Raw genomic sequence first — 22,325 nt, 5'->3', positions numbered from 1 at the left:
GAACGAAGGAGACACCAGGCAAACAATGCTCAAATAACGAGTGCTGGAGGGAGACTACAGCAGGGTATGCCTACACATCACTTCATTCCTGTAGGTTCAGCGTAGTGCTTGGCATGTGGCAAATTCAGGTTTGGCTTTTTGGAACTTTTTTTCCCCCAAGTATTTTCAATGCAGAGTTGGTTGAATCTGTGGATACAGAACGTGCAGAGACAGAGGGCTGACTGTACCTTGAATTTTTAATATGATAGGCTTTATGGGGTTGGTTCATAACTATGGGTTGTATGTAAGTCAGATGTTTGTAACCTGGGGACTGCCTGTAAATGCTCTTAGGCTATAAATGCTCCTCTGAGAACCGCTTTGGCCTCATAACACAGGTTTTCATATATAGTACACTTTCTTGTATATTTCTAAACAGTCTGTGATTTCAGTTTAGAACTGGGTATATTTGAGTGACAGAGGGATAATCAAGTTAACAAGAGACTTAGAACAATAGATATCTGTAGCAAGGCTGAGAGTTGGGAGGAAACAATTTTAATTTTTTATTGACTATGTCCTCTGACTTTTTTTTTTACTTAGACAGACGTTCGCTGCCAAAGTTACTCAGATAATCTATCCACCATTCTAGTTCCGAGGCAGAATTCTCTATTCTGTTCCATGAATAGCTCTTGTTAAGAGGCTTTGACTTAAAGAGTACCAAGATGAAACTGAAGCAAGGATCGTTTCTGTGGTACCTCTATCTGGACAAAATATACTGCTTATTATCTGTGAGAAATGTGAAGGCCTTAATAGAATATTTTCACCTTCTTGATGTGCACTGCAAGAACACCTTGAATGGTCAGTACTTTCAGAAATGTTTCCTTGGGGTAGTTACCTGGTTTTTAATTAATGGGCAGGTAAACTTGCAGAACCAGAAACCATTTAGTTAACAAAGATTTACTTTATCTTCTACATGAAGCACAGAGAGAAATGGCCAACTGAGAGTTGAGACTGTGGCACTTCAGTGGGGCAGATAACATTGCAGGCTCTGTCTGGTGTCAGACTGCCTGGGTTTGAATCCTGGCTCCACCCATTATTCCTGGTTGATTTGGAGAACATGTCATCATTGTCTCTAAGTCTCATTTTCCTCATCTGTAAAATGAGGCTTCTAATAATGGAGTCTATCTCATAGTTATTTTAAGATGATATTTTAATGAGATAATGTGTAGAGAAGCTTAGCACGGTGTCTGGCACATCATAAGAGTTTAATGAATGTTTGTTATTATTATAATTAATATTCCTGGGGCCTGAACCCCACTCAGGCACAAACCCTCAGGACCCTTCAGCAGGACTTCCTCATCTGTCAAATGGGAGGTTTTGGTCAGACACTCTGTAATATACCTTCTAACTCTTGGTACTTATAAGTGACCAAAAAGTATTGAAGCTCTAGACCCTGTCTGAGTCCACAAACTAATAAAAGATCAGTTATAATACCCTAAAACACTTCAGGTTCTTTTTAGGATAAAGAAAGTGTATATGAGTCGGAATCAACTTGATGGCAATGGGTTTGGTTTTTGGTTTTGATCTAGTTGTTCATTTTGACCTCATAGAGATAAATGTCATTTGTGAATAAAAGTTTTTTCTCCCCCTCATAAAGGTTGTCAAAAGTCCATTCAATCTTAAAGAATAATAATAAAAACAAGAGGACACCTTCTTTTCATACTTTTACATACAGATTTTCTCGTATAGATTTACACACAGTATGTCACCAAATCTTCGCAATACCCTGCCCTAGATAGACAATTGCAGGGCGCCTAGCTGTAAGTAGCTAGACTGACACTGAAAGCAGGGTGTTCTGACTCCAGAGCTCTCTCTCTAAATCTCACTGGAATATTTGCTGAGAAGCTTCTGATCTCCCAAGGAGCTAAACCACTCCCCAGTGATGCAGTTCACTGAGAGGTGAAGTCATGCTCATGTCTTCTGGTCAACAAGGGCCTGGATAGTGACCTGAGTGAAGGGACAGCCTGAAGATTTGCCTTCCTTAATGCCTTGGGGACGTGAGTAGGCCAGATCCAGCTGGTTTTAAAATAGTATTTATTAAGTAGCTACTAAGTACCGCACTCTACTACCCGTCTGTCAGTTTGTTATACTGTGGTGGTTTGCGTGTTGCTGTGATGCTGGAAGTTATACCACCAATATTTCAAATATCAGCAGGTTCACCCATGGTGGACAGGTTTCAGTACAGCTTCCAGACTAAGACAGATTAAGAAGAAAGACTTGATGATCTACTTCCAAAAAATTAGCCAATGAAAACCCTGTAGATCACAATAGGATGATGTCTGATATAGTGCTGGAAGATAAGTTCCCTAGGTTGGAAGGCACTCAAAATACACGGGGGCTGCAACAATAGACTCGAGCATACCAACGATTGTGAAGATGGTGCAGGACGGGGCAACATTTTGTTGGGGGTTGCCATGAGTTGACAACAAAGTACCACACTGTAACATTTCTCAAGTAGCACCTACACAAGCATCACTCACTGTGTGTGTGGTGTGTTATTTGCAGGTGTTCATACACAGTGGGGCATAGAGAAGAAACACCAAGAGACCATAAGAAGCCCCCAAATCGTGACATTGTGACCAGTGGCTCAGTGTTCTTGGCTATCTTCAGCTGGGGCTTCAAGTTATATAGCCATATTTTAGCTGTTCAGTGGAGCCCTATCTTATGCAAGAGCTAGCTTCTATAATTGAAGGGTAAAGAAAAATCACATGTAGATAAAGTTATACTTGAAAACCCCTTAAATTGGCATACGGGATTTCATCTATACAGTGTGTACAGCAACATACCAATGTATAAATGTATCAGCGTGTTTTTCATCTTATGCTCACTGAGACATAGTGAATGGAATGTCAGGTAAACACTTTTCTCTGTTCTTTAAATTATAGCATTTTTTTCCCCGAATGAATTTGATTGAATAAACATTAACTAATGTGCAAAAGAGGTGGCTTCCCCGTGGAAAGAGCACAGGCTGTGGAGTCAGACCTACGTCTGAATCCCAGCTCTGCATCTTTCTATGTCAGGTAGACCTTTGCCACTCAAAGTGTGGTCCCCAGACCCACAGCATCCACATCACCCGGGAGCTCGTTAGACATGCAGAATCTGAGTCCCATGCCAGGTTTTCTGAATCAGAATCTGTATTTTTACAAGATCCTCAAGTGACTGGTATGCCCATACAGTTTGAAAAGCTCTGATATGGACTAGTTAATATCTGGGGCTTATTATAAAAGGGGCATGATACCACTTAACCGGTAGAGTTGTTAGGGTTCAATGCAATGTGGCATTTAAAGTGCCAAACACATCAGGTGTTCAATAATGTCAGTTCCCTTCCCCCATAGTCAAATGCATTTTCTTTATACAAACCTGAGGAATATTGATGTTTTCATAGAAGAGGAATGATTTTTTTATTTCTCTTAACTTTTAATTATTTCCTGCAAAAGAAAATAACAACAACAAAAAGAGTTGCCCTTGAATTGATTCTGACTCATAGCAACCCCATATGTATCACAGTAGAATTGTGCTCCATAGGGTTTTCAATGGCTGATTTTTTGGAAGTAGGTCACCAGGCCTTTCTTTGCGGTGCTTCTGGGTGAATTCGAACCACCAACCTTTCAGTTAGTAGCCGAGTACTTAACCATTTGCGCCACTCGGGGAGAGGCCCAGGTAAAATGTCACCTTCTCCAAAGAAGTGTCTGTTCTAGTTGCCCAGTAAGAATTAAGCTCTCCTTCCACATACAAGGTAACCCTGGTGGCGCAGTGATCAAGAGCTATGGCTGCTAAACAAAAGGTTGGCAGTTCAAATCCACCAGGTGCTCCTTGGTAACCTTGTGGGGCAGTTCTACTCTGTCCTGTGGGGTTGCTATGAGTAGGAATCGACTTGATGGCAATGGGTTTTTTGGGTCCACACACAAGCTTGTTAGATATGTTAGCCTCTGCCTGTTATCGGTTATGTATGCACATCTGTCTGCTCCATCGAGTGTGTGAGCTGGGGTCAGGAACCAAGCCCTGCCCACTATCTCATCCACCACAGGACCTGGCACAGTGCTTTTCCACATGGCTCAAGGGCAGTTAAGCTTTGAAAAAAGGTGTGGGAAGTACTTGGAATCATGGAAGGTATAGTGGCAAAACCAGAAACAAAAGTCTACCCAGGTCAACAAGCTTTCAAAATTACTCGCACTTATGTAGCAACCAAGGAGCCCAGGTGGCATAATGGTTGAGCACGCGGCTGCTAACCTAAAGGTCGGTGGTTCGAACTCACCAGCAGCTCCGCAGGAGAAAAAACCTGGTGATGTCCCAGAAAGATTACAGCCTAGGAAACCCTATGGGGGCAGTTCTACTCTGTCATGTAGGGTCGCTATGAGTCAGAATCGACTTGATGGCACACAACAACATGTAGCTCCTGGTTGTTGAGCATTTGGGAAGTGCTTCCGAATAATCCATCTCCTCACCTCCCCACCTTAATAGACGTGCTCTTCTTTCACTTCTTGCATCATGTGACGAACCTGAACCGGCCACAGATCATGTTTATATTTGACATGCTGGACTGGAATGCTGTGGGCGAGATTGGTTTTGACCAGTTCTACATGTTGGTTTGCATACTGCTGTCACATCAGGCAAGTAACAAGTAAGGCTCTGGGGCAGAGGGGAAAGAGCTTGGCTGCCACCATCATCTTGCTAAAGGTAGCTCTGAATTAAGAATGCATCAAAATTTTCCTTCCTTTCACTAAAAACAAAAGGAAGAAAAAAATGAGGGAGGTTAATTTGGGTTCCCAAATAGTCCGTCTATAACCTAGAACATTTCTATAATATCTCCTCAGCCTCTGCTGCTGCTATTTCCCCATCTCCAGCCCTCCCAATGGTCTCCCTTTCTAAAGCACAGATCTTAGCTGGGCACGTCCCTGCTTGGCACATCCTTCCTCGCTTGGTATCTTAGTTATCTAGTGCTGCTGTAACAGAAATACCACAAGTGGATGGCTTTAACAAACAGAAATTTATTCTCTCACAGTCTAGGAGGCTAGACGTCCAAATTCAAGGTGTCAGCTCCTGGGGAAGGCTTTATCTCTCTGTTGGCTCTGGGGGAAGAGCCTTGTCATCAGTCTTCCCCTCGTCTAGGAGCTTTTCAGCACAGAGACCCCAGTTGCAAAGGACACCCTTTGTTCCTGGCTCTTCTTGCTTGGTGGTATAAGGTCCCCTTCCTCTCTGCTTGATTCTGTCTTTTATATCTCAAAAGAAATTGACTCAAGATACTGAGTTCTGCCTCATTAACATAACTGCCTCTAATCCTGCCTCATTAACATCATAAAAGTTAGGATTGACAATACATAGGATAATCACATCAGATCACAAAATGGTGGACAATCACGCAATACTGGGACTCATGGCCTAGCCAAGTTGACACACATTTTTGGGGGACACAACTCAATCCATGACACTTGGTTTATCTGATGATCCTCTAAGAATCATCTCAAGTGCCTCACACCCTCAATGGTCCGTTTTCCCAGCAAGTTCTCTGAAGGGGGTGAGACGAGACACACTCATTTTGGGTTCCCACCTTACTTTAGACACCCTTCTAGTGTAGGGTCTATTTATCTATTTCCCATGCCTTGAGGACAGGAACCTTGTGTGGTCACCATTTTATTGCCAGTGCCATGATGCTTCATGAGTAGTTTTCCACTGAATATAAAGAAATGCACTGAGGTGACTAGAGTTCTGTCTAGCGGTGGAATTGATTACTACAGGGGCAGTAAGTTCCCCTTGAATGCAGATGCTAAAGCAGGACCTGATGCATTGATGACAGAACTCTATCAACCCTTAACGTCTATGATTTTGCCTTTTAGTTTTCTAGGGAATAGATGAGTGAACACGAGTTTTGATGTAACAAGTTTAGAAAGTGGCACCAGCACCATGTCTGCTTGTCTTATGTATTTCTTTCAAAACAGAACCACTTGGAAGAGCAATTTATTTATCGCCATTCCCGGCCTGTCTTTGAGCTGCTTGACCTGGATGGGGACCTGAGAATTAGCCTAGATAACTTCAGATTGTACAGCTTTCTCTTCAATATTAAAAAGCAGGAACTCGAAGAGCTCTTCCATGACTTTGATTTCACAGGTGACCATGTAAGTGCAGATCCCCGAAGTGGGGCATGGCAGCCTCTCTGCCCAAAAGCAGAGGGCAGTGTTCTACTAACTACAGTAGAGATGGTTGAGGAGGAGGGTGGGGAAAACCTCCTCAGATAGGCATATTGCATGGTGCTGAGATCAGAAGAAGGAGCCCTGGTGGTGCAGTGGTTAAGCGCTTGGCTGCTAACAGGAAAGGTTGGCAGTTCGAATCTAGCCAGCGGCTTTGCAGGAGAAAAGATCTGGCAATCTGCTCCTGTAAAGATTACAACCTGGGAAACCCTATGGGGCAGTTCTACTCTGTCATACAGGGTGGCTATGAGTCAGAATCGACTCAATGGCACATAGCAAGATCAGAAGAAAACAAAAGAGATTTATAGGCCCATGGAAGAGATAAGATTAGACATAAAGTGCTGTGTTACATACATGGATAAGAAATGCAGAAGTTTAGAGAAGGAAATATATTAACATGGCAGTAGTTGGTGTTGGGGTGTTATAGATTTGAATAAGTAGAAATGAAGGAATTCTATGATGGGGACATGAGCAAAATCCTGAGAACACAGCTATGGTGAAGACAGCGAATTCTGCCTGTTTAAAGAGGAAGCCGGTGTTAGAAAAGCAAGTGGAAGCTAAGGTTGAAAAGGTGAGATGATCACATTGTAAAGAACCTTAGATGCCAGCCTGAAGTGTCTGGACTTGACACAGAAGAAGTAAGTACGTGACCTTGAGTTCCCTTAGAGGCTATACTACTTCTCTATTCCTGGTACTAAACTGTAACTATGTCCTAATTACTGGGCCTCTTTAAGTTTCCAAGTTTTTCAATGAGAAATGATTACAATCCTGCTGTTATCTGCAACGAAGTATCAAATCCTCCCTGAAATAATTTTTCTTTTTCTTTCAACAAAAGCGTCTTAATTACAAGGAATTTAAGCTGTTTACAATCTTCTCCATTGACAAATACCAGGAGAGGCAGAAAGCCGAGAAAGAGAAAAAGTATCCCCTCAAAAAGAGTCTCCAAACAAGGTGATGTGCTTCCAAGAAAGTATTCTTCAAAAAAAAGAATCTGAAAGCAGACTATAAAATCAAAACTGTTAACATATGTCTAAAAATAAATTTAGAACTCAAAGTGGTTATCTTTACGTCGCCGTTTACTTACGAAGGGTCCACGAGTGCTCTTTAATGAGCAGATTCTTTTTTTTTTTTAAGAATTATTACCATTGAATTATTTTATTAATGGAGGAGACATTTTCCTGATGGTACTGGAATATACGATGCACACATGTCTTCTTAGTGGGTAAACTGATGTCCATCCCTGACACCACTTAGTAGCAGGCAAGGTGAGCCCCCACACCACCCCCTTGTCTCTCATTTGTGTGTTATCAGTGTGAAATGACAAACTCAGTGGAGACTGGCCCTCATAGTACCTGGGATAAATGAACCTCCACACGTATGTTTTTTTCTCTTCCCCTCCCTGCCCCCTGCCCTGATTAACCTGTTCTCTGTAACATATTTGTAAGGATTTCCAGCCTGGGATTAGTAGCTGGCAGGATGTGCATGGGACAGATTTTTACCTTCCTTCCAGGAAATCAGAAAGTAATCAGCAGATTCTTAATCTTACTAACCTATTGACTTAATTCAGAACTCACAGGGAACCACTTTCTTTGTCAACAGGTCCGTTCTGTTGCTGCTTTTCAGATCAATGCTGTTTGTTAGGTCCCTGTGTTCCCAATAATTACCAGCACTTACTGGAGCTAAGTAGCTGACAGAAGGTGAAACTTTCCTGATACTTGTCACTAGTGACCCAGTACTCTCAGAATCCTTCCCATCCTCCCAGTCCTTGGGCTGAGACCACCTGGATGAAAGAAGCATCAGAGTAGCCAGTGGTGAAGTGCCTCTAACCATAGGGAAATGGAATTTGAAGGATGTGGAGGCTGTGTTCTTCCTACAACCTGATTTAATCTCTGATGAGTTAGATGCTTAAGACTGTATCAGATCTACCAAGGTAAAAGAATTGTTATGTGCCCTTTTGTATAATTAATGCCTTGAATAATTTTCATTTCTTTTGGCACGAAACTTGCGATTCCTTCCTGACTCCATCATGTTGATGATAACTACCATGTATTACATGTTTGCTAGGGTAGGTGCTTTAGATACATGACTTTGTTTATCCTTGTAACTCTGAGGATTAGGTGTTCTGATCCTCAGTTTACAGACTGGGAAATCGAGGCCTAGAGAGATTAAGAACCTTACCCAAAAACACATGGTTCACTAGTGGTAGAGTCAGGATTCAGATGCAAGGTCCACGACACGCCTTTGCTTATTTACCGCCAGGGAGCTGAGTAACTCACTGAAGTTGTGGCAGGTTTCTGTATAAATTTTAAGCTGATATCTCACTGGTTCAGAAATCCCTTTGGCATCAAGCTGATTACCGTATCTCCTTCTACCCTAGCATTTCTGAGGAACAAGTTTAGGGGTTAAAGAAATACAACTGATGTACTATAGAAACCAAGGATTTCCTAAGGATACATTACATTATATAACCGATCATAAGGCATTCAATGAGTTCCACAGTACCTAATAACAAAAATCAAATTTGATTACACTTTGTCTATGTGCAACAGATAAGAATCCTGCTTATCTAAGATTATCATTCATAATAAGTTAATTTTTTTTTACTGTGCTTTAGGTGAAAGTTTACAGAGCAAATTAGTTTCCCATTAAAAAATTAATGCACAAATTGTTTTGCGACATTGGTTGCCAGCCCCTCAATATGTCAGTGCTCTCCCCTTCTCTACCCCAGTTTCCCTGTTTCCACTTGTCATGGATTGAATTGTGTCCCCCCAAAATATCTGTCAACTTGGCTAGGTCATGATTCCCAGTATTGTATGATTGTCTACCATTTTATCATCTGATGTGAATTCACCACGTGCTGTAAACTCTATCACTGTGATGTAATAAGATGGATTATCGGCAGTTATATTGATGAGTTCTACAAGATTAGATGGTGTCTTAAGCCAATCTCTTTTGAGATATAAAAGAGAGAAGCCAGCAGAGACACATGGGAACCTTATACCACCAAGAAAGCAGTGCCGGGAGCAGAGCACGTCCTTTGAACCTGAGGTTCCTGCGCAGAGAAACTCCCAGACCAAGGAAGATTGATGACATGGACTTTCCTCCAGAGCTGACAGGGAAACCCTTCTCCTGGAGCTGACGTCCTGAATTTGGAGTTGTAGCCTACTAGACTGTGAAAGAATAAATTTCTCTTTGTTAAAGCCATCCACTTGTGGTATTTCTGTTATAGCAGCACTAGAGGACTAAGACACCACTCATGCAGTTTCCTGTCCCTTCCTGCCTTCTCGTCTTTGCTTTTGAGCTGGTATGCCCATTTAGTCTCATATATATGACTGAACTATGAAATAAGTTAAATGTTTGATAATAGAAATAATGTTAGATAATTCCTATGAACACTTCTCTTCTTTGTGTCTAAGAGACATGGGATTTTGATAACACACTTATGAGTATGAATAATGTTTAGCAGCCAAAACTTTTCTCTTCCTCACATTTGTATTATCCGAACTGAATGGAGCAAGAGAAAACAGTAACAACAACAAAAACCCTGAGTCATGCCTAATTCTCTTTGCTCTCTGGTTTCCATGTGGAAATAATGATATCTGTCTCATGGAATTGTTGTGAAGACAAAAAGATGAAAAGTCTCTCACTTAGAACTTTTCCCTTCCTCTGATTTGGCAACATTTGCCAAGTATGCTCCAAGGAGAAAATGATCCTCTGCCAAACAAGTATGGATAGCACTATACCTACAGAGAGTATTGTTCAGACTAGTGCTATCTGGCTGGAAAACAGCAGCTAGAGATCAGCCATAGTTGCAAAGTCCCTCATCACTAAGCTCATCTTGGTGTGGGTATCTGCCTCTTCGTGGCAGCCTAGATGGCTTTTGCTACCAGATGGATTTAGGATCTAGGCATGGTTCTGGGAGGAGAAACTACAAAGAGGTCTTAAGTCTTCTCTCTCGCTTTCCAAGAGGGAATGCTCCTGAGATAAAGGGAAACCATGACATGGATGCTCCCCCTCCCCAGATTCCGTTGCTAAAGAATGGGGGGAAGGGGCAGGAAACGAAGGATAGCCAAAGATAATAGGTATAAACCGAAAACCCAATGCTGTCGAGTGGATTCTGATTCATAGTGACCTTATAGGGCAGAGTTGAACTGCACCATAGGGTTTCCAAGGCGTGGCTGGTGGATTCGAACTGCCAACTTTTTGGTTAGCACTCGAGCTCTTAACCACTGCTCCACAAGGGCTCCGATAAGAGGAATTAAAAAAAAAAAAAAAAGTTCCAGCTGAGTCGATTCCAACTCACAGCAACCCTATAGGCATAGTAGGTATTAATTTAGGGAGTCCTGGTGGCACAGTGGTTAAGCGCTCAGCTGCCAACCCAGAGGTCAGAGGTTTGAACCCACCAGCTGCTCCGTGGGAGAAAGATGTGGCAGTCTGCTTCCATGAAGATTACATCCTTGGAAACCTATGGAGCAGTTCTACTCTGTCCGATAGGGTTGCTATGAGTCGGAATCAACTCGATGGCAGTGGTTTGGTTTTTGGTACTTTGGCTACATAAATAAATTTTAAACCACATTTACTGACTGAAGTTTCAGGAATTAGCAGGTGGTCATTTCCCCCTCTGTTATTAGTTTCCTAGGGCTGCTGTAACAAATTGACACAAACAGAGTGGCTTAAGACAACAGAAATTTATTCTCACAGTTCTGGAGGTCAAAAGTCCAAAATCAAGGTGTCAGCAGAGCCAGAATCCCTTTGAGGCTCAAGGGGAGAATCCTTCCTTGCCTCTACCAGCTTCTGGTAGTTGCCGGCAATCCTTGACGTTTCCTGGCTTGCAGGAACATCACTCCAGTCTCTGCCTCGGTCCTCACCCGACCACCCTCCCTTTGTGTCTGCTTGTCTGTGTCTCTGTCCCCAAATCTCCCTCTCCTAGGACACTAATCATTGGATTTAGGGCCCAACCTAATCCAGTATGATCTCATCTTAAATTGGTTACATCTGCAAAGACCCCATTTCCAAATAAGGTCACATTCACAGGTTCCGGGTAGACATGAATTTTGGTGGACACTATTCAACCCAGAGAAACCCTGGTGGCATAGTGATTAAGAGCTACGGTTGCTAACCTAAAGGTCAGCAGTTCGAATCCACCAGGCGCTCCTTGGAAATCCTATGAGGCAGTTCTACTCTGTCCTATAGGGTTGCTGTGAGTCGGAAGTGACTTGACAGCAACAGGTTTGGTTTTGGTTTGATTCAAGCCAGTACACCTCCTCTCTGGAAATCATTCAGGTGAATATGGAAAGTATCATGAACCAACTATCAGATTCAAAAAAAAGGATGCCTTTTAAGAGCCTCTTCATAAACTGGGCGGTTCTAAGGTGGAATCAGGAAACTGAGCATTGTTAGCTCTCATGTCCCCAAACTGAAATTCAGTGTAAAAACTAAAGTTCAATTGCCCCAGTAAAGTGATACTCCTTTGGGGCTAGGAGTACAACAAAGAAAACAATTTGTGTCTGCTTTAGGCCTTTTTTTCTTAATCATGTGACTTGAAAAAAAAATTAAAAAAAAAAAACGTGTTTGTATGTATGCATGTAGATGCTTCAATTTAAATTTCATTATTTCCACAATGAGTTAATCTACTGGATTATGCTTTTAAGTGCAGAGCTAGGCCATGTACACTTAGGTACATTTTGGATGGCAGTAATGTCATAATTGGAGCCCTGCTGGTGTAAGGTTAAGAGCTTGGCTGCTAACCAAAAAGTTGGCAGTTTGAATCCACCAGCTGCTTCTTGGAAACCATATGAGACAGTTCTACTCTGTCCTATACGGCCGCTGAGTTTAGATGTCGTAATTACACTAGGATTCCTTGGTCAACAAAGTGTGCACCGGTTCTGGGTGCCTAAGCACTGGGTAGAGAGGAGCAGCACTTGCAGGGTAGATGAATGGCAGGCTAGACTGGAGAGATGACTTACCCTGCTATAGCTCAGCCCAGGACAACAGGCCACAATCTCTCTTAGTTGTTAACAAGGAAGGAATTTTGCGGGAAGCTAAGCGTAATCATTTCTCCTCACCAGTCTTTAGCTCTCATGTGTTATCACCTGTAGTCTCATGCCAAAGACAAAGATTAGAAAGACAAAGAGAAATCGACTATGCTGACACCTGCTGAGATAGGCACAGTCACCCATCTTAGCAGCCCCAGGAGAACCAGGGGGACTGGAGGCTAAAGAGAGTACAAGAGACACAAACAGAAATCATAGGAGACTGGCTACAGCAAGAGGTTATTGGCAGCACCCTTGTTTTCCCCTCTTCTCCGTAAAAAAAATGTTCAGTCATGGTGTTTGACAGTTGGAGGTAGACACAAAGGTGTATCTGGTAATTTGTCCAATTAACACGAAAGGACAACTAAAAAAGTATACTGTGATGGTTAAGATTGTGTGTCACTTTGGCTGGCCATGATTCTCAGTGTTTATATGTGATCACTCCATCATTGAATATGCTATGAGCAAGCAATCAGTTGAAAGGGAGTTTCCTTGGGGGTGTGGCCTGCATCCGAATATAAGCAGACATTCTGGCTTTTTGCTCTATCTGGATCCTGCGGCTGCCTCCTGTTCATCTGACCACCATGGCAGTCTTCGGATTCGCTGATCTTCACAGCCTATGAGCGGGAGCCCTGCTCTCTGACCTGCCCATCTTGGGTTCACCAGCCTCTGCAGCTACGTGAATCGGGAGAAGCCTCTATCCTGATCCACGGACTTGGGACGTGTCAGCCTCTACAATCACATGAGCCATTTCCTTGATATAAATCTATATATGTATTTATACACTTTACTAGTTTTGCTTCTCTAGAGAACCCAGCCTAAGACACTGTCTTAGAAATTTTGTCATAAAATAAAGGTGACTTCACATCAATGGGAAAAAGATAAATGAAGATTATTTAACAATCCACTAGCCTGACACCAGAAGAACTAGACAGTGCCTGGCTACCACTACTAACAACTCTGATCAGGATCACAATAGAAGGTCCTGGACAGAGAGAAACATGTAGAACAAAATTCAAATTCATAAAAAAGACCAGACTTACTGGTCTGATAGAGACTGGTGGAGCCCCTGAGACTATGGCCCTTAGACACCCTTCAGATCTGGAACTGAACCCACTCCCTGAGATCATCTCTCAGCCAAACAACAGACAGGCCTATAAAGTGAACAGTAACACCCGTGAGGAATGTGCTCCTCAGAACAATCAACTGTACGAGACCAAAAGGGCACCATTTGCCCAAAAACAAAGTTCAGAGGGCAGGAAAGGGCAGGAAAGATGGGCAAATGGAAATGGAGAACCCAGGGAGGAAGGGGGTAGAGTGCTGTCCCATTGAGGGGACTGCAACTGTCATGAAACAAATGTGTATAAATTGTTGAATAGGAAACTAATTTACTCTGTAAACTTTCACCCAAACCACAATACAATGTTAAAAAATATACAGATTTAATAAATTGTATAAGGAAAACTGGAATTACAAAAATCTGGACTGCTACTCTATTCCTTGCACCAAAATAAACTCCAGATAACAATGAAACCATAAAAGAAATAATAAAAACATGAGAAAAAATTTTTTGTAATCTCAGGATGGGGAAGATCTTTTGAAACTATAAAGAAAACCCAGAAGCCATAAAGTTAGATAGATATGATCATTTAAAACTTAAAATTTACACATGGTACAACTATTGGTCTCTTCCAGTCCAGAGCAAAGGAGAGGAAAAAAACTAAAGACTCAAAGGAGCAATGAGTCGAAAGGACAAATGGACCACATGAACCACAGTCTACACGGCCAAGTGCCCAGAACTAGATGGTGCCCGCTACAGCTGCTGACTGCTCTGATGGGGATGACAACAGAGGATCCCGGACAGAGCGGGAGAAAAATGCAGAGAAAAATGCAGAACAAAAGATCAAATTCACAAAAAAAGACCGGACTTACTGCTCTGACAGAGACTGGAGGAACCTCTAAGACTATGGCCCCTGGACACCCTCCTAACTCAGAATTGAAGCTGCTCCCAAAGTTCACTTTTCAAAGATTAGGCAGGCCCTTAAAACAAATGGAGCCCTGGTCGCGTAGTGGTTAAGATCTATGGCTGCTAACCAAAAGGTCAGAAGTTAGAATCCACCAGCCACTCCTTGGAAACCCTATGGGGCAGTTCTACTCTGTCCTTATAGGGTTGCTATGAGTCAGAATCGACTGGATGGCAACGGGTTTGGTTTGGTTTTTGGTTATAAAACAAAGAATAACACACGTGAGGAATGTCCTTCTTAGATCAATCAAGTACAGGAGACCAAATGGGCAACATCTGCCCAAAAGCAAAGACAAGAAGGCAGGAAGGGAGAGTAAAACAGGACAAATGGACACAGGGAACCCAGCATGGGAAGGGAAAGGGGGAGAGTCCTGACACATTGCGGGATTGCAACCAATGTCACAAAATAATGTGTATAAATTTTTGAATGACAAACTAATTTGTTCCGTAAACTTTCATCTAAACCACAAAATAGATATATAAAAGCAAAAAAAAAAAAAATTTACACATGGCAAATTCCACAAAAACCAAAGAAATGACAACATGATAGAAAAAGAGAAATTTCCATAATATAAAAGATATTTACTAATCAAGAGAATACAGACAAAAATGCAATAGGAAGATGGGCAAAGAGACAATTCTCAGGGAAAAAAAACACAAAGTGTCATTAAATATACGGTAAGATGCTAAACTTAACTCACAATACAAAATAAAACCACATGATAAAGCTTTTCGCCTATCAGATTGCCAAAGATAAAAACGTTGGTAGGGTATAGGGAAATAAGCAATTATACTGCTATAGTATGAGTATAAATTGGTAAAATCTACTTGGATGGCAATTTAGCATCCACTCTGAATGTACATACTCTTTGATTTAGTAATTTTCGCTCTAGGAGCACATTCCTTAGATTTATACTCACACAGAGGTGTATCTCCAGCATGGTTCACAGCAGCAAAAGACTGGAAATAGCTTACTGCCCAGAATTAAGGGTCTGAAGTTAACTGTGGTACTCCATACAATGGAATGGTACTGCAGCTATAAGAGGAAGCAGCAGCTCCAGATCTACTTATATGAACAATCTCTACAAGATTAACAGAAAATCCAAAGGTGCAGAAGAAAAGCATATGTATTTATGGAAAAAGGGGGCTGGGTTGGTGGGTGAATATACTCATACACTCATGTGCGCTAGAACAGTGATTACTGAAGAGTGGATCCCCGACAAGCAGCACCACTACCACCTGGGAATTTGTAAGAAATACAAACTATTGGGCCCCACCCACACCTACTGAATCAGAAACTCTGGTGGTAGGGCCCAGCAATCTGTGTTTTAATATGCCTTCCAGGTGATTCTGAAGCATGCTCAAGTTTGAGAACCACTGCGGTAGAGTATCTTTAAGGATACACAGAAAACGAGTACAGTCATTAGCTGTGGGGAGAAGTAGGAGATGACTCTTCTTACTTTGGTACGTCTGGAACATTTTAACCATGCACATGTATTGCCACTTTAAAATAAAATTAAAAAATTTAACGTAGCAAAATCTGCCACTTTGATCCAAAGTGGATAACAAATGACCTCAGTGCTTCCGAAAAACTGAATAATGAGTTTGGTTTACAGCACGATTCTTAAGAGAAAAAACGACAACCTATTTCAGACCAAGATTTAAATGCAGAAGATGAAGCATGTCTGTAAATGGCGATGTAAGATTTGGTATAGCAGAGTCTAAGTCTGGTGATAATGAACGTGTTATTTATTAAGCTGAGGTTTTAAAAAGGAGGAAAACCTTCACACTTCTTACTGAATGAGGCAGATTACCCTTATATTGAGTACCAATAATTAAAAACGCAGAATAAAGGCAAAGACAAGGAGAAAAATCGAATTTTTTTTTTTAAAAAAAGCACAAAAACCCTACATACTAAAATTATACACATCAAGTATTGGTCCAATCTCACATCAATCTATTTATAATTAAACAGCACCATGGTTTTCTCACCTAGGTTCGTTAAACATGCCTGGAGAATTTATTATTCAAAGTATATGTTCCTTTAAAATAAAATAAACTCTTAAGACAGCTCAAATCCTCAACAAACAAAAAGGACATTTTACCAACTATAGATTATTGATGACATCACCAAATTTACTTAAGAAAAATAAGTCTGAACATTTTTTTTCCAGTTGATAAACTTTGAGATGTTGCTGTTCAATGTGGCACACAAATGAACAAAAGAACTTTGTGATGACAGAGGCATTTTATTTAGATACCCTTATACTTTCCCCTCTGAATGTAAAAATTCTCCTTTGGAATTAATGCTGCTGTCTTCTCTTGAATTTAAACTCAGTCATCAACAAACCTAAGTCAGATGTAGCCACAATCTTAAAAATGATTGCATAAAAAAAGGGAAATAGTTAAAGCTCTTAGAAACATGATAAGTTATAATTATAGATATATCTAATCAGGCTATAGGAAATTTAATATCATTTTAAATATTACATTTAAACTAATTAGCACTTTCATTTTGCCATTAAAATTAATAATGGTGCTTCACATCCAAAGAGGTGTGGAAGTCTGACACTGTCCCACTGAGAACAGCAGAAGTACCTTCTTGCCTCTACTCTTCCATTTCATGGATTCTCGGGGGTAAAATGATCACGTTAGCCCCTTCTCACGTATGGTACCAACTTTTTTTAAAAAAAAGACTCCAACTTAAACATAATTCTCAGCAGCTTTACTCCCTGCCACAGTAGAGAAGAATGAGGTTACCTCACAGAGTTTCTCAGTCCCCTAATCCAATTTGCAGATGGTTCTTAATTTACCTCTTTGCTAGGAAAGATGAGAGAGGGAAATTGTCATCCACCATGACTAGAGGTTCACAGTGAACTGAAAAGCACTAAGGTATAAAGCAATGTTTCATCATTTGGTCTCACTGCTGATGTTTAAGTGACCTCAGTAAACCTTTTACACTTGTAAATTTTGAGTTGAAATTTTCTCTAAAAGACTGAAAATAGGCACAATTCTCTCAGGCATAGATTGAATGGGTTTTCCTTACACCCTTTCTGCAAACTGGGGGAGAAGAGATAGTACTTTATTATTCTCTAGTGAAAACAGCTGTACTTGATTCATTATGTTTCCTGGCCCAGGAACTAGGCATTTGGGGGCACAGTTAGCTATGAAAAATTTTAAGCAGAGTAGGTAGATTAATGAAGGTATTATATAGTAGTGATCTTCTAAGCCTGGATATGAAAACAGCTTTGTTATATAGACATTTCAAAATACTCATGCATCAAGAAGATGAGAGATGTTTCAACTGAGTATCAGTTGAAAATCAGAGATCTGACTGCATTGACTAAATTATTGCCTAGTGTTCCAGAAGGGTGGCTGCCATCGACAGGATGGAAGGCACCAAAATTTAGTGTGAGTGTAAAAAAGGAGCTCAACATATGGGGATGGGAAAAGCAACACTGAAACACAATTCGCCAGTCTGTACTCGTTCATGGCTAAATAGTAATTAAAACAGAATAGAAGCACATCTCTGCTCTTTGTTTCAATAAAAAAAGCTCAAATTTGTAACTATCATCAATGATTTCTGGAAATTGTATAATTTATTAAAAAAAATATTTTGTATTCAAAAGGTGCTAGGTGCTGTTCTTAATGATGCAATGTTGTGTTTACAGTCCAAATCATTTCAATACAACCATTATACAGGGTTGGATGTTTTAAAATAAATGGCTATCTTATTTCTTAACTGCCTCTCAAATTAGAAATTGTAATTACATGAGTCTCAAAGGCTGGCTCTTTGTGTTTTATTAATTATTTTTGTTGGTCTCCATCACAGATGGAAATTTTCACTGGTCATTCCTCAGAACTAAATCCATTCATAGGAAATTCGGAGCAGTGAAAATAAATTTCACCCCATAGGGTAGGAAACAACAACATTAACAATCATAAAAAGGAATGGGAGGGGTTGAAGGACCAGCCAACAGGACCAGTTCAGTTCTCAACTGGTGTTGGGTTCTGCAAAGGTTGGCTCACTATAACCTGTACAACATAGTCCTTTGGGATCTTTAGCTCTTCCAACTTCATTTTGTCGGTGAGAGGTCTGCCAGAAAAGAACCAACGCTGACTACTCGGTTCTACTCCTTCTGCTGCGTGTAACCGCCTCTTCATGTGGAATACTGTGTCTGTACTGCGGACCACCAGTTTGAGGTCTTTGCCTGTGGAAAGGCGCAAACGGAGCTGACATTCATAACCAGAATTGGGGGGTGGCTCAGGAATATCCAGAGTCTCTATGTCGCTCTTTTCTTCTATCATGTTGATTGGTGGTGCCAAACAATAGACTGGAAGCTGATATCTGTTTCCCAGTTCATCATAGCACTCTGTAAGTGCACCTTCAGAAAGAGAGAGATACAAATAAGAGTTTAAATCTAAACAAAGGCAGTCATTTCCATCTTGCAAACTGCTTAAGCCTCTCTTGCTAGTACGCCATTGTAGAGAAAAAATATATAAAGTAATGCCAATCATTGTTAGCTGATCGTCAAGGCTCATGTCCCATTATTTGAGTATTTATCTAATTTTAAGTTAACTAGGACCCTAGCTCCTTTCCCCTTAGTCTCGCCCCTTTCTAACTCATTTTATAGCTAATTCACACTTTCTTTAAAAAATAATCACAGGAAATAAAAGCACACAGAATTCAAATTTACTAATATTATTAATGCTTGGATGGTGCAGGACTGGGCAGCGTTTTGTTCTGTTGTACATAGGATCGCACCTAACAACAACATTTAACGCTTAGATCAGATCAAAGGGATATCTTTTAAAGAAACGAATCAGCTACCTTTGGGAAAAAAAGGCAAAAAAAATGAATTCCTAAGCCCAATTCACAATAATAGTACGTTCCAGAGCAGTCTTCTTAGTGCCTGGACTTCCTACATTGAAGTACTTGGCCAGAGTTCCTTAGTCCAAAGAGACCACAACCTAGGAATGACAAGCTTACCAGCTGCCTCAGACTCACGGCTTATGCATGAATCTCATCAGCACAATGACCACAGAAGTGACTGAGGTGTTTTATTTACCGCATTTAATCCATCTGTTACAGAGAAGCTATGGGTTAAAAAGGAAGAACAAAAGAGGTATGAAGTTTATAACCAGCTAGCTCAGGGAAGGGAAAGAAAGCATTTGTGGTTTAAAAGAAAAAAAAAAAAAAAAGTATCAATGGCTTATTTAAAAAAAAATTTTTTTATTGTGCTTTAGGGTGAAAGTTTAAAGTGCAAATTAGTTTCTCATTCAAAAATTAATACACAAATTGCTTTGTGACACTGGCTGCAATCCCCACAATGTGTTAGCACTCTCCCCCCACTTTCCACCCCGTGTTCCCTGTATCCATTCATCCAGTTTTCCTGTCCCTTCCTGCCTTCTCATCGTTGCTTTTGGGCAGGTGTTGCCCATTTGGTCTTGTATACTTGAATTAAGGAATTAATTAATTGAGGAATTAAGAAGCGCATTCCTCACGTTACTGTTTGTTTCATGTTGCTCTTATGTGCCTTCGAGTCGCTTTCGACCCACAGGGACCCTATAGGATACAGCAGAACTGCCCATAGGGATTCCAAGGAGTGGCCGGTGGATTCGAACTGCAGACCTTTTGGTTAGCAGCCAAGCTCTTAACTACAGGCCTGTCTAATCTTTGGCTGAAAGGTGGACTTTGAAAGTGGCTTCAGTTCTGAGTTAGCAGGGTGTCCAGGGGCCATAGTTTCAGGGGTTCCTCTAGTCTCTGTCACACCAGTAAGTCTGGTCTTCTTTTGTGAATTTGAATTTTGTTCTACATTTTTCTCCCGCTCTGTCGGGAACGTCTATTGTGATCCCCGTCAGAGTGGTCTGTGGTGGTAGCTGGGCACCATCTAGTTCTTCTGGGCTCAGGCTGGTGGAGACTGCGTTTCATTAGTCCTTTGGTTGGGCTAATATCTTCCTTGTGTCTTTGGTTTTCTTCATTCTCTGCTGTGCTAATTTCTTTATAAAGCATAAACAATGCATTATAATTACCAGGACCTCCCTTGGGGCACTTGAAAGAATACTTATGTTTCATTTTAATGTTATTCATAGCATGTCCTTTGCTTAAACTGGAACATTAGTGTCAGCTGATTATCAATTTGGATAAAAAACAAAAACATCTACCATATTCAAAACACTCATAAACAGAGTAGTGAATATGGGGAGTGGGACATTGACAAGTGGTCATCAATTAACAGATGAGTTCATGAACCCATTTTTGTGGTTACTCTGTTAGCCCTCGCAAATGAACGGACTATGCTGTGATGAACAAAGTCGATTGAGTTGCCGGAGATTAAGGTATAACACTCAGTCACTTATCACTGGTAAGCCTATTCATTAATCAATAGGGTGAAAATATGAAGCATCTGAAAACGAGACTGGAACGTCACCAATCCACAGTGGGTTTGACTGGGTCTGCTTTCTAAGTTACATCAGATGGGCTTGGTTGTAGCTCAGTCATCAAGCTTGACGCACATGAATCTTCCCTCCCTCACCTCAGATACTGAAAGATACTGTTTTGGCCTTTGTGTTGTTCACTAATGAATGTGAACATTGCTATGACATTGTAGAAATGATCTACTTCAAGCACAGCTGTGATCACTAGCAGTCCCCTATACCAGTAACCACCACACTATAGTACCAATGTATTTATAAATACGGACAGAGTCTGTTGTGTAAGCTTGTTTATATATAGCTGACACAAAAAAGCCTACCAGTGCCTTTCAGATGGGCTGGCTATCAGGAGAACAAGGGAAAAGAAAGAGGAGAGCTCACTACAGACCTATCACTTCTGTTAGGGAAATATCTTCAGACACATACCCCACTGATATTGGGGGATTAAGTAGCATCAGCCTTATTTTTATGGGTATAATAATATATTTACATGATTGTTCTGTGAGAAAACATTCCCAATTATTACCTTTGGAATCAGATCACCAAGATGAAATTCCCAGCCTTGTTACTAACTAGCTGTGCAAACCTGAATATTCTGTAACTTGAAATTGTTTTCTCGAACAGCAAAATGAGGTAGGCTAAACTGCTAAATAGTAGTTTCCAGGTTTATGCCTGCTTCCTCATCTTCATGCACTATGGCAGATGTAAAATAGGAGGACTATAAACTGAAGCAGTCATACTGCAGGGAGAATGATGTCTTGACTGAAAAACAGCCTGCATTTTTAACTTCCCTGGAAACTAGGGCTAGAGATGCCATCACAGGCTCTTGGCACATTGTATAGTGCCACAAGGAGCCCTGGTGGCTCGATGGTTAAGCACTCAGCTGCTAACAGAAAGGGTGGTGGTTCAAATCCATCCAGCAGCATCGCAGGAGAAAAGAAAGACCTGGAGATCTGCTCCAGTAAAGATTACAGCCTAGAAAACTCTATGAGGCAGTTCTACTCTGTCTCATTGGGTCATTATGAGTTGAAAACTGACTCGATGACACCTAACACCACCACCACCACCACCAATACGGTGCCACAACAGTAGTGCACACCCATCTCAAAACAAATATTCACTCTAATAGACTGTTGGCTCTTCCTAGATCTGAACAGTCACTCCTCCATCACAATGGAAAGAACTGCGTCTTTTCCCTTCTGCCCTTCAGTCCAGCGAAGTCAGGATTCAGTTTTCAAATCGCCAATGGGAGAGAACAAAAATGCCATTGAAGGGTACAGCTAGTCTCCAGTTCATGATACTGAATTGAAATTAACTACCCGGATTCTTCATTACTTCGAAGCTCCATATTTTAATATTTTTTAGAAAAGGTAACTTGTTTTTTATTTAAGTTTTCTGGCTCATCTACTTTTTTGCTCACTTAACTTCTGCTAAATTGTAATCTGAGTTATACATGCAGATGATGAAGTAAAATATGATTTAATTTTATTTTAAGGCTAGTTTTATTCTCTCTCCCAAATTAAATACCTGGGATAATAAAGTACAGGAATACCTCAGAGATACTGTGGCTTCAGTTCCAGACCACTGCAATATAAGTGAGTATTGCAATAAAGA

The 22,325-nt window shown here is 40.9% G+C and overlaps 2 protein-coding genes across 5 annotated transcripts in view; one reads left to right on the top strand and one right to left on the bottom strand.

Moving 5' to 3' along the window:
* The first annotated feature begins 505 nt into the window (after positions 1 to 505).
* On the top strand, positions 506 to 7,176 carry EFCAB9 (EF-hand calcium binding domain 9). Its single transcript, XM_004371194.2, has 4 exons — positions 506 to 834; positions 4,498 to 4,646; positions 5,973 to 6,149; positions 7,057 to 7,176. The coding sequence occupies exons 1-4, from the start codon at positions 699 to 701 to the stop codon at positions 7,174 to 7,176; spliced, it is 582 nt and encodes a 193-aa protein (XP_004371251.1). The 5' UTR covers positions 506 to 698.
* A 10,660-nt stretch (positions 7,177 to 17,836) lies between these two features.
* The window catches only part of UBTD2 (ubiquitin domain containing 2), a 68,762-nt gene continuing 64,273 nt past the window's right edge, over positions 17,837 to 22,325 (bottom strand). For all 4 annotated transcript variants that reach the window (XM_004371193.1, XM_023726502.1, XM_023726501.1 and 1 more), the window contains exon 3: positions 17,837 to 18,661. In XM_004371193.1, coding sequence (XP_004371250.1) covers positions 18,264 to 18,661 — 398 coding nt within the window. In that variant the 3' untranslated portion in view covers positions 17,837 to 18,263. The remainder of the gene's footprint in view (positions 18,662 to 22,325) is intronic.

The sequence above is a fragment of the Trichechus manatus genome, unplaced genomic scaffold (genome assembly GCF_000243295.1).
Source record: "Trichechus manatus latirostris isolate Lorelei unplaced genomic scaffold, TriManLat1.0 scaffold00011, whole genome shotgun sequence".
Taxonomy (NCBI): Eukaryota; Metazoa; Chordata; class Mammalia; order Sirenia; family Trichechidae; genus Trichechus; species Trichechus manatus.
Note: the sequence above shows the minus strand (reverse complement) of the source record. Positions and strands in the feature narration are given on the sequence as shown.

What these genes read in the sequence shown, in the direction of transcription:
- EFCAB9 (XM_004371194.2), top strand. Translation starts at nt 699, where the DNA reads ATGAAACTGAAGCAAGGATCGTTTCTGTGGTACCTCTATCTGGACAAA. An exon ending in CTGCAAGAACACCTTGAATG is followed by an intron (nt 835 to 4,497) that starts GTCAGTACTTTC and finishes CCACCTTAATAG; the next exon opens with ACGTGCTCTTCTTTCACTTC. An exon ending in TTGATTTCACAGGTGACCAT is followed by an intron (nt 6,150 to 7,056) that starts GTAAGTGCAGAT and finishes TTTCAACAAAAG; the next exon opens with CGTCTTAATTACAAGGAATT.